We start from the raw sequence: 16,709 nt of genomic DNA, 5'->3' as shown, positions 1-16,709 counted from the left end.
GACTAGTATCTTTGTTGAGATTTGAGTCCAAATCTTTTGACCACAGAGACAAAGCTTTCTCTGACATACCACATTGCCTCTTGAAACTTTTAAAGCTTTTTTTTTTTACCTCATGAATGAGTTTTTCATTTAAAACTGATGCTAATTGTAGCTATCTGGAGCATTGTTGGTTTCAAGGAAGCATGGCAAGCAAGAAAGTGTGTTATAGGCAATACGAGTCCGTATCATTCATAGGATCAAAAATTTAGAGGTAGAAGGAATCATAAAGACCATCAAGTCCAACCCTGTCATTTTATAGATGAGGAAACTGAGAAACAGTACAGTTAAATGACTTGCCTGGAGTGAGACAACTAGTAAATATGTGAGGTGGGATTTGAACATGGGCCTTTCTGAATTTAGATTCAGTGTTTTATCCATATTATTATATATAGTATAGAAGCTATAGAAAAAAGTAATAAAATCATGCTTAAGAGTTTTTGAAACTAAAAACTTTATAATCTCTTTTCTGCTGTATAAAATTGGTTATTCATGGTTCTGATGTTAGTGTCTACATGCAGAATGACAAATTTAGACAAGGTGATCTATTTGGTCCCTCCTTTTTAGTCCTTACAGCTCTTTGATTCCATGAGGTCAGGTGATAACTTTTAATATAATTCTATATTTTATGTTGCAGTTGCAGTTTATGACCATTTTGGATTTCATTTTACTTGACTTATTGTGTCAAATGTTCAGTAGGCTTCATTCAATTTCCTTTGCTGCCCTCTTTATCTGCTCAGTTCTTCTGTAGAGAGCAGATGCTTATTATCTGAACTAGCCCTTCACCATTGGATTATGACTACAACTTCACATCTGGTCTCACCTCAGACCTGATTTACTGCAAAATCCTCCCAGCTGATCTAATTCCAATCTTTCACTTCTGCAACTCATTTTATATACTGCCTGAATAGTAATATATCTAATATAACACTTTGCACATGTCATTCCCTGCTCAAGAAACATAATAGCTCCTGCTGGAGAATCTGTCTGTGTCAAGTCTCTCCATTATAGCTCATCCTTTATTCAGCTATTGGAGTAATTTTCCTAAAACTCAGGTTTAGTGATATTACCCCTTGCTTCATAAACGTGAGGGCCTCTGTTGCCTCCTGGAGCAGATATAAAATGCTCTATTTGGCATACAAAGCCCTTTGTAACTTAGTCCCCTTTACCTATCTAGTCTTCTTTCATTTTACTTACTTCCATATATTCTTTTTTTTAAATAGTATTTTATTTGATCATTTCCATGCATTATTCATTGAAGACAAAGATCATTTTCTTTTCCTCCCTCCCACCCCCTGTAGCCAACGCGTGATTCCACTGGGTATCACATGTGTTCTTGATTCGAACCCATTGCCATGTTGTTAGTATTTGCATTAGAGTGTTCATTTAGAGTCTCTTCTCTGTCATGTCCCCTCAACCGCTGTAGTCAGGCAGTTGCTTTTCCTCGGTGTTTTTACTCCCACAGTTTGTGCTCTGCTTGTGGATAGTGTTTTTTCTCCTAGATCCCTGCAGATTGTTCAGGGACATTACACTGCCACTAATGGAGAAGTCCATTACGTTCGATTATACCACAGTGTATTAGTCTCTGTGTACAATGTTCTCCTGGTTCTGCTCCTCTCGCTCTGCATCACTTCCTGGAGGTCGTTCTAGTCTCCATGGAATTCCTACACTTTATTATTCCTTTTTGCACAATAATATTCCATCACCAACATATACCACAATTTGTTCAGCCATTCCCCAATTGATGGGCATCCCCTCGTTTTCCAATTTTTGGCCACCACAAAGAGTGCAGCTATGAATATTTTTGTACAAGTCTTTCTGTCCATTATCTCTTTGGGGTACAGACCCAGTAGTGCTATGGCTGGATCAAAGGGTAGACATTCTTTTATCACCCTTTGTGCATAGTTCCAAATTGACCTCCAGAATGGCTGGATCAGTTCACAACTCCACCAGCAATGAATTAATGTCCCTACTTTGCCACATCCCCTCCAGCATTCATTACTTTCCATAACTGTCATGTTAGCCAATCTGCTAGGTGTGAGGTGATACCTCAGAGTTGTTTTGATTTGCATCTCTCTGATTATGAGAGATTTAGAACACTTCTTCATGTGCTTATTAATAGTTTTGATTTCTTTATCTGAAAACTGCCTATCCATGTCCCTTGCCCATTTATCAATTGGGGAATGGCTTGATTTTTTGTACAATTGATTTAGCTCTTTATAAATTTGAGTAATTAAACCTTTGTCAGAGGTTTCTATGAAGATTTTCCCTCAAATTTGTTGTTTTCCTTCTGATTTTAGTTACATTGGTTTTGTTTGTACAAAAGCCTTTTAATTTGATGTAGTCAAAATTATTTATTTTACATTTTGTGATTCTTTCTATGTCTTGCTTGGTTTTAAAGTCTTTCCCCTCCCAAAGGTCTGACATGTATACTATTCTGTGTTTGCCCAATTTACTTATGGTTTCCTTCTTTATGTTTAAGTCATTCACCCATTTTGAATTTATCTTGGTGTAGGGTGTCAGGTGTTGATCAATTCCTAATCTCTCCCACACTGTCTTCCAATTTTCCCAGCAGTTCTTATCGAATAGTGGATTTTTGTCCCAAGACCTGGGATCTTTGGGTTTATCATATACTGTCTGGCTGAGGTCACTTGCCCCCAGTCTATTCCACTGATCCTCCTTTCTGTTTCTTAGCCAGTACCAAATTGTTTTGATGACTGCTGCTTTGTAATATAGTTTGAGGTCTGGGACTGCTAGGCCCCCCTCATTTGTGTTTTTTTTTCATTATTTCCCTGGATATCCTTGATCTTTTGTTATTCCAAATGAGCTTTGTTATGGTTTTTTCCAAATCAGTAAAGAAATTTTTTGGGAGTTCCATGGGTATGGCACTAAATAGATAAATAAGTTTGGGTAGGATGGTCATTTTTATTATATTGGCTCATCCTACCCATGAGCAGTTAATGTTTTTCCAATTGCTCAAGTCTAGTTTTAGTTGTGTGGCGAGTGTTTTGTAGTTATGTTCATATAGTTCCTGTGTTTGTCTCGGGAGGTAGATTCCTAGGTATTTTATTTTGTCTAAGGTGATTTTGAATGGGATTTCTCTTTCTAGTTTTTGCTGCTGAGCTGTGTTGGAGATATATAGAAAAACTGATGACTTATGTGGGTTTATTTTGTATCCTGCAACTTTGCAAAAGTTGTTGATTATTTCAATTAGCTTTTTGGTTGAATCTCTAGGATTCTTTAAGTAGACCATCATGTCATCTGCAAAGAGTGATAACTTGGTCTCCTCCTTGCCTATTTTGATGCCTTCAATTTCTTTTTTTTCTCTAATTGCTACTGCTAGTGTTTCTAGTACAATGTCAAATAATAGAGGTGATAATGGGCATCCTTGTTTCACTCCTGATCTTATTGGGAATGCATCTAGTTTATCCCCATTGCAAATGATATTAGCTGATGGTTTTAGATATATACTGTTTATTATTTTTAGGAATCACCCTTCTATTCCTATGCTTTCTAGTGTTTTTAATAGGAATGGGTGTTGTATTTTATCAAAGGCTTTTTCTGCGTCTATTGAGATAATCATGTGGTTCTTGTTGGTTTGCTTGTTGATGTGGTCAATTATGTGGATGGTTTTCCTAATATTGAACCAGCCCTGCATCCCTGGTATAAATCCTACTTGATCATGGTGGATGACCCTTCTGATCACTTGCTGGAGTCTTTTTACTAGTATCCTATTTAAGATTTTTGCATCTATATTCATTAGGGAGATTGGTCTATAGTTTTCTTTCTCTGTTTTTGACCTGCCTGGTTTTGGAATCAGTACCATGTTTGTGTCATAAAAGGAGTTTGGTAGAACTCCCTCTTTGCTTATTATGTCAAATAGTTTATATAGTATTGGGATTAACTGTTCACTGAATGTTTGATAGAATTCACTGGTGAATCCATCAGGCCCTGGGGATTTTTTCTTAGGAAGTTCTTTGATGGCCTGTTGGATTTCATTTTCTGATATGGGATTATTTAAGAATTCCATTTCCTCTTCTGTTAGTCTAGGCAGTTTGTATTTTTGTATATATTCATCCATATCACTTAAATTAGTATATTTATTGCCATATAATTGGGCAAAGTAATTTTTAATGATTGCCTTAATTTCCTCTTCCTCAGAGGTGATGTCCCCCTTTTCATCTTTGATGCTGTTAATTTGCTTTTCTTCCTTCCTTTTTTTAATTAGATTGACCAGTACTTTGTCTATTTTGTTTGTTTTTTTTCTCCATATATTCTTTAATTCAGTGACATTGGCTTCTTGGCTGTTCCACAAACAAGACCCTTCATCTCTCAGCTCTAGGCATTTTTTCCAGCTGTCCTCTATTCCTGGAATGCTATCCCTACTCTTTTCTGCCTATTCACCTCCCTATCTTCTCTTAAGTCCCTACTAAAATCCCCCCCTGTTTTTACTAGAAGCCTTCCCGAGTCCCTCTTAATTACAGGGTTGTTGTCATTGAGATGTTTCAGTTGGGTTTGATTCTTTGTGACCTCATTGGGGATTTTCTTGGCAAAGGCACTGGAGTTTTTTGCCATTTCCTTCTCCAGTTCATTTTACAGATGAGAAACTTAGACAAATTGAGTTAAGTGACTTGCTCAGTCCCATGGCTAGTAAGTGCCTAAGGATGGATTTGAACTGAGGACTTCTTGACTCTAGCATGGGGACTCTATTCACTGTACCACCTCATGTCCCTTTCAATTCTGGTACTTTCTCTTTATTAACTACTTCTTTTTTTTCTTCTACGTAGCTTGTTTGTTTGTATGCTGCCTCCCTCATTAGATTGTAAGCTCCTTGAGAATAGGAAATGTCTTTTACCTCTTTTTGCATCCTCAGTGCCCAACACTGGGCCTAGCACATAGCAGGTGCTTAATCAATGTTTATTGATTGATTGATACAATAGCTTTCCACTTCATAGATAGAGCTAGAACTGATCTTAGAGTCCATTTCTCACTTTGTTAACCACTTCTTGGATTATAAGTACAGTATGTCTATAATCTGGCCCCATTTAACCTAACCCAACTTCAGTTTCCACCAATATTGATACATTGCCCAGCCAGATTAGTAGGTTTTTCTTATCCATTTACCTCAAAAGGTTATTGTGGGAAAGTACTTAAAGTTTTTTTATTTTAAAAACATATTTGCATGTTTACATGATTTATTTTCTTTCCCTCCCCCTCCCAGCTCCCAGAGCCAACAAGCAATTTCACTGGGTTGTACAAATGTTATCACTTAATACCTATTTCCATATTATTCATTTTTGCTATAGAGTAATCTTTTAAAGTCAAAACCTCAGTTCCTTTACCCAAGTGATAAGTCATATGTTTTTCTTTTTATGTTTCTATTCCTATAGTTCTTTCAATGTGGATAGCATTCTTTCTTATAAGTCCTTCAGTAGTATCCTGGCTTATTGCATTGCTAATACTAGTAGTAAAGTCCTTTACATGTTTAGTTTGACAATTTTTAAAATTCTCATTATCTCCCTCTTTCTATTTCTTACCTCATCCATTTAATTTATACCATTTCCAATATTAATATACTGCCCCAGGCAGGTTAGTCTTCTCATCATTTATCTCACAAAGTTGTTAATGGGGAAAGTGTTTTTATAAACTTTGTTTTTTAAAAAACATAAAAGCATTCCATTTTTATTTTCAGTTACCAATTCTTTCCCTCCATCTATCCCAATGGTAAAAAATATGATATCTATTATAAAAAAGTCCTGTAAAACATATTTCCTCATTAGCCATGTTCTGTGGTGGTGAGGAGGGGAGGCAAGAAAAATAGAGAAAGGAAAATTTCTCACTCTCCTCTCATGAGTCTACCTATTTTTCCATATAAAGGTGTATAACATTTTTCATCATTAGTCCTTTGGAGTTCTGGTGGATTGTTGCATTGATATGAATCACAAAGTCTTTCACAGTTGATCATTGTTTCAGTATTGTTGTTACTGTGTACAATGTTCTCCTGGTTCTGTTTATTTCACTTTGTATCAGTTCATACAAGTCTTCCCATGTATTTCTGAATCTATGTTCTTTATCATGAATGTTTTGTAAACCTTCAAGAGCTATTTCCCACTTCTTCCATGAAAATTATCCTCGACTATCCTAGCCTATTGATTTTTTTTCTCTTTAATATACTTCATCATCACATTTGATTCTGTCTTGCTTTGTCCTCAGCTTTTTTCCTATTCACATACTCTGTAAAGTATATTACCTCTTTGGCTTTCTGTTATTTTAATCTATAAAATGAAAGGATTGAATTATATGGTCCCTTAAAGTCTCTTTCTGTTCTTAATATTGAGATTGAGAGCTCAAATCTAGAATTCTGGGTATATACCTTCTTAATTTACTAGGCAAATAATAAGGTTCATAGTATAGGACTTCTTAGGAATCTGCCTGTACTATATAGTCTTTTTTTTTTTAAACCCTTACCTTCCATCTTGGAGTCAATACTATGTATTGGCTCCAAGGCAGAAGAGTGGTAAGGGCTGGGCAACGGGGGTCAAGTGACTTGCCCAGGGTCACACAGATAGGAAGTGGCTGAGGCCAGATTTGAACCTAGGACCTCCAGTCTCTAGGGCTGGCTCTCAATCCACTGAGCCACCCAGCTGCCCCCACTATATAGTCTTAATGTTTTGAATGTATGAGTTTTCTTCTTGGTGTTCTCTTTTTTAAAAAAGCCAAATACTTTGTATTGTATTGAGTAATATTGTTTTAATAAACAATTGGTATGGTGAAAGAATTTAGCAAAGAAAGTATTATAGAATCGATGTTAGACTTGTGCCAGACTCCTGCGAGGTCTTGTATTAAGAGCCCTACAATAGATCCAGCCCCTAGGATAGTGCCTGGCACCTAGTAGGCATTTAATAAAAGCTTTTTGATTTTATACACACACACACATACACACATCTATCATAGTATCAATTGTATTACAAAAGCATACTCTATAAAAGGGTTTATTATACATTACTTTTTAAATTGTGAGTTTCTCCTATTAAACTTAAAATGTGATATATTTCACACATGAATTTTCATGAAGGTATCCACCACGTAAATCAACATACACCTTCCCACAGTCATAAAGAATACTTTTCTCCCATGAATGTCATAATCTCTTAGCTGAGGCTGGGAAATTAAACATTTCTTGCCTGGGTGATATTGTGCAGTCATTTAGCGTCTCTTGACCTCAGTTTCCTCATTTGTAATATGGTAGGGTTGTATCAGATCACCTTAGGTTTACTTGTATAAAATTGTGACAGAAGACAATCCTATTTCTGGCTGTTGTTGAAAATTCTTTCTTTGCCTCTCTATGATTTCTGACATTATTAACCATCTCCTCCTGGACAGATCTCTCTAGGCTTCCATTTTTTTTTTTTTGGCTCAAGGTAAGGAAAAGGTTTCTAACAATTCAAGTTCTCCATAAATGGAGCAGACTGCTTTGGGAGTGGGCTGCATATCAGCAGAGACTTTAAATAAAAACAATGATATTTGGTGGTTATTGGATTAAATACCCTTTGAGTTTCTTTCTGACTCAAATGCTGTGATTCAACAAACATTGAATGCTTAATGTGTGTAAGTTACTAGAGGTGCAAAAAAGGGAAGTAATTCCTTTTCTCAAGGAATTCACTACATTGAGATGATTGAAATGACTTTGAAAACATTTTATTTTTTATTATGAATTTAACCTCAATAAACACACATATACAAAAAGAATCCAAAAATCTTCACATGCACATATACCTGGACCACTTCTACTGAGTACAGTTTTTTTAAGTATATATTAAATTTAATAAGGTGGTAAGAAAAATATCCTATGTGTGTACCTTTCTGAACTTTTATGTTTTATTTAGTGTATTTTAATAGTCTCATCAGTGCTTTTTTTTTTTCTGCTTAATTTTTATGACTCATTCACAGTCTCCAAAAGAATTCTCCCTCCCACCTCAGACATTTCTAACTGTATGACCCTGAGCTTAACCCCCATTGTCTAGCCCTTACTGCTCTTCTGCGTAGGAACCAATACATAATATTGATTCTAAGATGGAAGGGGAGGGTTAAAAAAAAAGACCTCTTCTCCTGTAACAAAAATCATCGAAACAAAATCAATCATCCTATTTGCCATGTATGAAAGTTTGTGTCTCATTCAGTACCTCTAGTCTAGTGTTAGTGAATGTTTTTTAGATTGTGTGCCCAAAGTGCAACCTCAAGCTGCCTGTGAACCCCCTATATCATCCCAGACATCGGAGGGAAAAGATGCTTGCACTGGGTGGCTGGACAGAGGGGTGGGACATGCTAAAAAATGTCTTCAGGTGCTGTGGAGAGGGGGAACAGAAAAGCCCTCTCTGTGCCATGTCTTCACCAGCAGAGCCATCATGTGTCTGACAAGAGTTGAGAGGCCAAGCTTCATCATTAGTTTTCTCAAGTCACAATTGGTCACTGCATTGATCAAAGACCTGAGTGTAAATTTGTTTTCCTTTATATTATCTTTGTTAGTATCTACATCTATATCTAAGGTCTCCTTGTTTCCTTAGCATCAGTTTATGCAGATCTTTCAAAATTTCACTAAATTTGTCCTATTTGTTATTTTTATAGAACCCTAATTTGTTCTGTATATAGATTTGTATGCCAAAATTTGCTTATTTTCCAATCAATGGTCAACCACTTTGTTGCTACTACTGTAACTATTTTGTATTAACAAAGAAGTGGGAAAAGAGTAGACATCAATTGGGGAATAGCTAAATAAGTTGTGAATGGAATGAAATATTACTACGCTGTGAGAAGTAATATGATGAATACTGATAAGCATTCAAGGACACATGTTTATAATGATGTAAGCAGAGTCAGGAAAACAATATACAAAATACACATAATTTAAATAGGAAAACCCCCCACAGCAAAACCAACAAAATTGACTGCTGTGAAGAACCACACCTGATTCCAAAGAAAAGATAAGAGCTTTTGCCTGCCTTCTTTGCAGAGCAGCAGAGGCTTGTAGGTGTGGAATGCAACTACCAGAGATGTATTGGTTTGTTTTGAACCAACTGAATTATTAAGCTGTTATTTATAAAGGATGTCTGTTTGGTTTTCTTGTTCTGCTAACATTATGTTTATATATTTGACTCCTTGCCCTCTGCCTTTAATCTCCTTAGTGCATATGTCCAAGAGTAGTATTTCTGGTAAAAGACTTTGTATAGTTTAGTGATGTTGGGTGGTATAGTTCCAAAATACTAAAGTTACATTTCCAGAAAGTTCTCTTCTTACTGGATCAAAATGCTTAAATATATTTCTTTTTAAAAAGTGGATTTTTTATGTTGCAACATTCTCTTTTACTATCAATCCTTTCTAAGTCAAGTCAATAAGCATTTGTTAAGTGCTTACTATGTACTAGGCATTATGCTAAGAGCTGGGGATACAAAGACAAAATATCTCTGCTTGAGGATCTCACATTCTAATGAGAGAAACAATGTATTAACTGTACAAGTACAAACAAGACACGTAACAGAATAAATTGGCAATAATCAGTGGGGGGGGGCATTAGCTTTAAGGGGGATTAGAAAAGACCTGTAAAAAGTCATATTTTAGCTGAGATTTGAAGGAAACCCTGAAGCCTGAAGAAGGTAAGGGAACAATTGGGGTATAGATAGGAACAACCAAGTCAAATTTGCCTTGAGAGATGAGATGTTTTACTTAAGGGACAACAAGGAGGCCAGTGTCACTGGATCATGAAGTTAAGTGTAGGGGAGTAAAGTACAAGAAAATTAAGGGACTTAAAAACTGAAGAGATAGATGACTTTACATTTAATTCTGGAGATAATACATAATCATTAGAGTATATTAAATTGGAGGAGATGACATAGTTTTAGGAAGATCACTTTCATAGTCAAGTGGAGAATGGCCTGGAGTGGGAGACATGAGGCAGGAAGATGGACTAACAGGCTACAGCAATAGTCCGTCCAGGTGAAAGGTGATAAGGGATCAGGATGGTGGCAGTGTCAGGAAAAATGGGGGTATATGAGAGGTGACTCTAAATGTAGAATTGAAAGGACATGGAGATAGATTGAATGTGGAGGGAGAAAGTGGTTGTGAGCCTGGGAGATGAGAGGATGCTGGTGCACTCAGTAGTAATTGGGAAGTTCTTTTAATAGGGTCTGAGGAAAGAGTAATGAGTTCAGTTCTGGCTTTCTTAAATTTAAAATCTCTGGAACATCCTGTTTGAGATGCTCAATAGGCAGGTGGAGAGAAAAGAGTAGAGTTGAGGATAGAGGTTAGGGCAGGATAAATAGATATAAGAATCATTTGTATAGAGGCAAGGGAACTGATAAAATGGAATAGAAAGAGAAGAGAGAGGATCTAAGACAGCCTTGGAGGATACTCAGGTTTAGAAGATGTGACCTGGATGAAGATCAGCAAAGGAGAGAGGAAAAAATGGCCTGACAGGGAGGAGGACCAAGAGAAATCAAGGTCACAAAAATTAGATAGTGTCAAAAGCTGCAGAGATGTCAAGAAGAAGGAGGATTGAGAAGAGGTCCATGATTTCTTTTTCAATTCAATGAACACATATTGAGTATATTAAAAAATCTTTCCCTGAAGCCTTTCCATGATGAGATGACTGTGGTTTCTCAAGGGTTATTCTAACTGAGGGTGAGCTGCAGTAATCTCTGCCCATCTGAAAGGCTTTAAGTACAGTCTTTATTGAGTTGACTAAAATGTTGAATATAGTGGATAGATGGCTGGACTGGGAATCAGGAAAGTCTGGGTTCAAATCCTGCCTCTGACACTATTTATATTTCCCTAGGCAATTCATTTAGCCTCTGTCTCAGTTTCCTCATCTGATGAAATAAAACATAATTCCTGTTTCAATAGAGCTTACACTCTAAATCTTCGTGGTATTTCTTTTAGGCTCCAACCAGGAATGGAGACTCCATTGGACGTTTTGTCAAGAGCAGCTTCCCTAGTGCATGCCGATGATGAAAAACGTAAGTCAACAAATTTTACCTTCATGTAGTAATCCCCAGCATATGGTAGTCACTGAGGAGATTTATTTTTTCTTGATCCTCAGGGTATTTGTATGCTCTTAATTTTGGTGTTTATTTATTAGGGCCCTGTAGCTTTGATTTGGTATTTTACTTTTTCTCATAATCCAGTAGATCTATGATCTAATCAATTTAGATATTCCTTCCAACAATGCAGATCTCAATCTATCCCTACCCTCACATCTTGGACAACTCTTGTTCATGCTCTTCAAAATTTTGTCCTAAGTAGTATATCCTAATACAAAGAATCTTCTGTCACATCATGTTCTTACCACATTGCCTATACACCAGTGGAGTACATTTGCTGTTGACCTTTGATCTTGTTGTGTGACTGGCTTAGCCTTTCTCCTCCCCCCCCTCAAGTCCTAAATTTTTCTGATGATAACTTCAAAGTCACCTCTAAAACATTTCTATTATGTTTCAGCTAGCTCACTAATTGCTTCTCCATTTCCCCTTAGATGTTCCATTACTTCATTTCTTCAGGAGTTATATTCCATAGGCTGTATTATATGCAGCAGTAATAGGGGAATACTAGTGTTTAAAAAAATAAGTTTCTGTGTCACAGAGAAGCTTGGCATCATTTCAAGCACTGCCTAATGTTCCAAGGCAGTTCAGCCTCCTGTCTGCTTGCTGTCTAATCCTTAGTCAAACTCATTATCCCTTTGCATTGTCTGGCTTAGATACAGGTACTGTGTCTAGAGTTCTGTCTGTGTGTCAGAACTAGACAATAGACATTCTTCATCCACTTGATTCTTCCTATATGTATAGTCGGTCAAGTTGACAAAAGTTTATTAAATGCCTTTTATGCACCAAGTAGTGTGCTAAGATCTGGGGATAGAAAGAAGGCTTGAAAATGGTCTTGGATCTCAAGAAACTCATAATTTAATAGAGGGGACGTTATGCAGATAACTTTATACAATCAGGACATAATAGATTTAATTGGAAATCATCAATAGAGGGAAGGTACTAGAATTAAGGATGAATAGAAAGGGCTTCTTGAAGAAAGCAAAAATTTTAGCTGAGATTTGTAGGAAACTATAAGGCAGAGTTGATGAGTGAGAACATTCTAGACATGAGGGACAGTCAATGAAAATGCCCCAAGTCATTTCTTCCCTATTTTATACTTAAGTTAATACTAATACTCAAAGAGCAGTTGAACTAAGTTATTTTTGTGGTTACATATTTCAAAGTATCTTGCATGATTTTGAGTGTTTCCTTCAATGCCTTCAAACCCTTTTCACCTTCAACCTTAATCTCTCCTAATTGTACTTGGTATTATAATACAACTGCTTTCCCCATCTTTCATTTCTTGAAGATCTCTGTTTCCTTTATACATTTTCCTCCTCCATTCTTTCTTTTTGTTTTATGAGGCAATACTATTCACAACCTACCATGATTTTATAAATAAATTTATATTCTAAACCAATATTTCCCTTGACCACCATTTCTGTCTGCTTAGTAAGGAGTTCAAGTGTTTGATAGATGAGATGATTTTCTAGGATCTTTTGGTATCCTTGTTATAAATTTACACTAAGTGTAAGAAATTATTGTGTCAATTGCTATTCTTTTTCCCATTCATTTCCCCTTTTTTCAATATCAGTAATTAATTTTAAACAGGTCATTTGCAGTTTTATTGTACCTCATACCTTTACTGATTTTTATTCTAGGTTTTTGTTACTTTTTATGTTTTAAAAAGTTTGTGGTCTGATTGTACAAAGAACTGGGTCATAAATGATTCTCCCAAAAGTAATGATATATTTGCTGTGCATTAATACATGATTAATTTCTTGTTTGTAAATTGTGTTATTTGGTGTTTGCTATGTTCATTAACTCCTGATTATTTTCTCAAGAATCCATTTTTAATCAATTGATATGAGATGTGTGTAATTTACAGACCCTTGCTCTCTCTCATTCCTTACTCCTAAATACTATTATTTTACCATTATCCCTACACCCTCCTTTGTAATGAGATCACTTAGTGCCACAGTATATTTTGATTTAATTTAGGTGGTCTTATATCCTTTTTTCAAATTTCTCTACCTTTTCATCTTTTGCAACAAACACTAGCACCTAACTTTTCATGATTAAAATTATACTTATCTACTGTAATTTAAAATGAGTAAAAGTCCAGTAAAATAATTTTTTTAAATGCAATTGGATGCATGATAAAAACCTCCATGAAGTTCTAAGGAGTTCTAGGTGGGGAAGCAAGATGTTACCTGGTACTTCCACTCACAGATTTATGCTTTGAAATCCTCAAGCATTATGATTGATTTGAGAGTGAGAAAATCTGACTCATCCTGAGGCTAACTTTGGGCTTGTTCTCAGAGATAGGAGCCTGCTCTACCAGGTCTTGGCTAGGCTAAGAAACTTTCCCTGCACAGGTGGTCATGAGCTCATTGAAAAGAACAAAGGTGCCAAAGTTTGTCCTGCCCTGAATTCTGATTTAACTCTTGACACCCCTGACCCAACCTCTAGAACCTAAAGGATGTTGTACATACAGTAAACAGAGTAAAATCCACTCAGGGTTTATTGATCAATACTTCATATTAGGCATACTGTATCTATGAAATGAACCATGAGCAATTCCCCAGGCCTGGAATAAGTCCCAACACTACCACAGGAGGGAAAAAATATAAGGGGATGCACTGGCAGGGTACAGGGAAGGATTTGTTTAAAGAATGGAGCTGACCCGAACATACTGGTAAGCAGCAGGGAGGGATCCAGTATAAAGAATCAAAGATACCAGTGTGAGAGGGAGGGAGATAAAGGAAGAGAGAGAAAAGAGAGAGAGAGGGAAGAGAAAGAAATAGAGAACAGAGGAGAGAAAGAGGGAGGGAGAAAGAATAAAGAGAAGGGGAGAGGAAAAGGGGGAGAGAAGAAAGGGAGGATGAATGGGGCAGTTCTTAAAGGAGTTGGGCAAGAAGGAAATGTGATCAAAGGTACAAATAAGAGGGTTGATCTTGGCAAGGAAGTTTACCTTTTTCTCAAAGACTAGGACAAAGAAATAAAGGACAGGGAAAAATGCAAAGAGATTTGAGGAGTAGAAAAGTGTTGATGAGGAAACTTATGATGCTTGACTTCAATTTTCTCTGTTAAGCAGAATAAAGGGGATGGAGTGGGGGCGTGACATAGAGGGGTTTGAGAAGAGAATCGGGGTTTGAGCAGTTACTATGCAAAGTGTGGCAGTCAATCAGGGAGGAATGAAAGGATCATTGTGCTGCAGCTGAGATTAAATAACATGAATCTGAAATGAACTCAAAGGGCCATAGTTGTATGACATTCTCTAGGAGCATTCATAGCATGGAGATGGTTGTTGGGATGGAGATGACAGAAGCAAGTTAGCTTTAAGGAGTGACAGATTGTGCATGAAAGTCAGACAATAAGCACAAGATTCAAGAGTGAGGATGTATCGAATTAGTCAACTATTGGGTCATAATTGTTAATAAAGGAAAGTGAACCCAGAGTTGGGTTGATGGAGCTAGGAAAAGAATGAGGAATGGAAGAACAGGAAGGAGGCAAGAAGGAGAGTCAGAGAGAGAATGAGATAGAGACAGAATCAAAGAGACAGAGAGAGAGGCAGGGGGAGAAGAAGGGAGAGGGAGAGAAATATAGGAGATTGGGAGGGGAATTTTAGAGTTCAATAGAATGCAGATGACATATTTTGGAAATTATTATGAGATCTAAGGTGTTATGATCATCTATATGGATAGTTTACATAGGAGGATGAAGAATGTAGGTCACAGGATATTAGGGAACTCTGAGGCTAGGCTTTTTTCTTTTTAACAATTTTCCCCCTCAGTTACATGAAAAAGCTATTTTTAACCTTGGTTTTTTAAAAGTTTGAGCCAAATTCTCATCCTCTCCCTATTCTCCTCTCTGAATCAGCAAGAAATCAGATAATAGATTTTTATATGTAATATTACATATGGTAATCTTTCCATATTTGCCATTTTATGAAAGAGAACTCGAACAAACAAAAAAAAGTGAAGAAATAAAGTGAAATATAGTATGTATTGTTCCACATTCACATTCTTTCAGTTTTGGGGGGCAGGTGGCATTTTTTATCTTGAGTCCTTGAAGATTGTCTTGGATCACTGTATTGCTAAGAATCGTTAAGTCATGCATAAATGTTCATTATATAATATTACTGTTACTGTTTATTATGTTCTAGTGGTTCTGCTCACTTTACTTTACATTGATTCATGTAGATCTTTCCAGGTTTTTCTTATATAATCTTCATCATTTCTTATAGGACAGTAGTATTTCATTACATATACTATAGCTTGTTCATATACTCCCCCAGTTGATAGATATCCCCTCAGTTTCCAATTCTTTGAGGCTAGGATTTTTAAGGGCACAAACAATATGTATTTTCAAGACCTCAGATGTGAGTGTAGGAGTTGGGTAGAGAGCATACCTATAAGCTACTTACTGGACTGTTTTTAAGAGGAGGGAGGGAGAGGGGAGAGAGAGAGAGAGAGAGAGAGAGAGAGAGAGAGAGAGAGAGAGAGAGAGAGAGAGAGAGAGAGAGAGAGAGAGAGAGAGAGAGAGAGTGTGTGTGTGTGTGTGTGTGAGAGAGAGTGAGAGTGTGTGTGCTGGATGTCAATACATTGTGGCAAAAAAAAAATCTACAATGGGTAATTGACTTATGGAGGAGAAATGACAAAAAGATGATTGAAGAGGTAGAATCTAGAATTAGTTCTGGGGAATGAGGATTATGTCTATTCCTCACTGTGGACATGAAAGAAGGAGCAACCTTCATTGAAGAAATTGGTCAGGGATGAGGTAGAGACCTTAGGGTTTCATGAATGCAAGATGAGAAGAATATAAGAGAAAGATCTAGGATGAAGGGACATTTCTCTAGAGTTTCAGTTCATGAGACATAATGGAAGTGGTGGGTAGAAAACAATATGGAAGAAGATGGTAGTGGTAACATAGAAGAGCACTTTTCATCTTGGCAGGTGGCAGAACCAAAGAAGCCTTTGCCTTAGGGCATTAACATGAAGAGGAGGCATCATTTTTCTCCATGCCTCCTGTCCATTTTGTCCTTTGCTAGGCCATACTGCCATGCAAGCCATCTCTTTTAGGAACTTATCACTATGGCACTCCTCTCTTTCAGCTTACTTTTCCTCAGACTCCAGTCCACACACCAAGGTGTTGAAGGTTTAAGGCTCATATTCTTTAAGAGACAAAAGGCTCCCTCCAGCAAATCGCACTCAGGGTCAGATTATCCTTGGGGTACTGTCCTCCAACCCCTGACCCCCACCTCCACCCCCCCAAGCCCACTGAATTTGCCCAAGGTACAATAATTTCTCACAAGTTTTTGTAGATATTGATTCTGAAGCCCAGAAATCAAGGAGTCTACTAACCCCACAGTACAGGAAAAGTACCAGTTGTTTGTGACCCCTACCCTCATAGGCCTTGATACTGGATTGGGGAGTTGGTGTGACTAGCTAGGGACATCATCCTCAGAGGTGTGTTCTTTCAAAATATCAGAGAGTTGGAGGGGGAGCAGTAGAGTGTGGATTGGCCCTCTGCCTATTGGCTTCTTCCCTTTTCCTCTGGGAAGTAAGTAAATAAAAAATAAAAGATAAACTCAATTTT

General features: G+C 37.0%; 1 protein-coding gene across 2 annotated transcripts in view; it reads left to right on the top strand.

Moving 5' to 3' along the window:
* VGLL4 (vestigial like family member 4) overlaps positions 1–16,709 on the top strand; it is a 184,396-nt gene that overhangs the window by 17,047 nt on the left and 150,640 nt on the right. For both annotated transcript variants that reach the window (XM_056804667.1, XM_007500239.3), the window contains exon 2: positions 10,969–11,045. In XM_056804667.1, coding sequence (XP_056660645.1) covers positions 10,982–11,045 — 64 coding nt within the window. In that variant the 5' untranslated portion in view covers positions 10,969–10,981. The remainder of the gene's footprint in view (positions 1–10,968; positions 11,046–16,709) is intronic.

This window comes from Monodelphis domestica, chromosome 7, assembly GCF_027887165.1.
Source record: "Monodelphis domestica isolate mMonDom1 chromosome 7, mMonDom1.pri, whole genome shotgun sequence".
Lineage (NCBI taxonomy): Eukaryota > Metazoa > Chordata > Mammalia > Didelphimorphia > Didelphidae > Monodelphis > Monodelphis domestica.
Note: the sequence above shows the minus strand (reverse complement) of the source record. Positions and strands in the feature narration are given on the sequence as shown.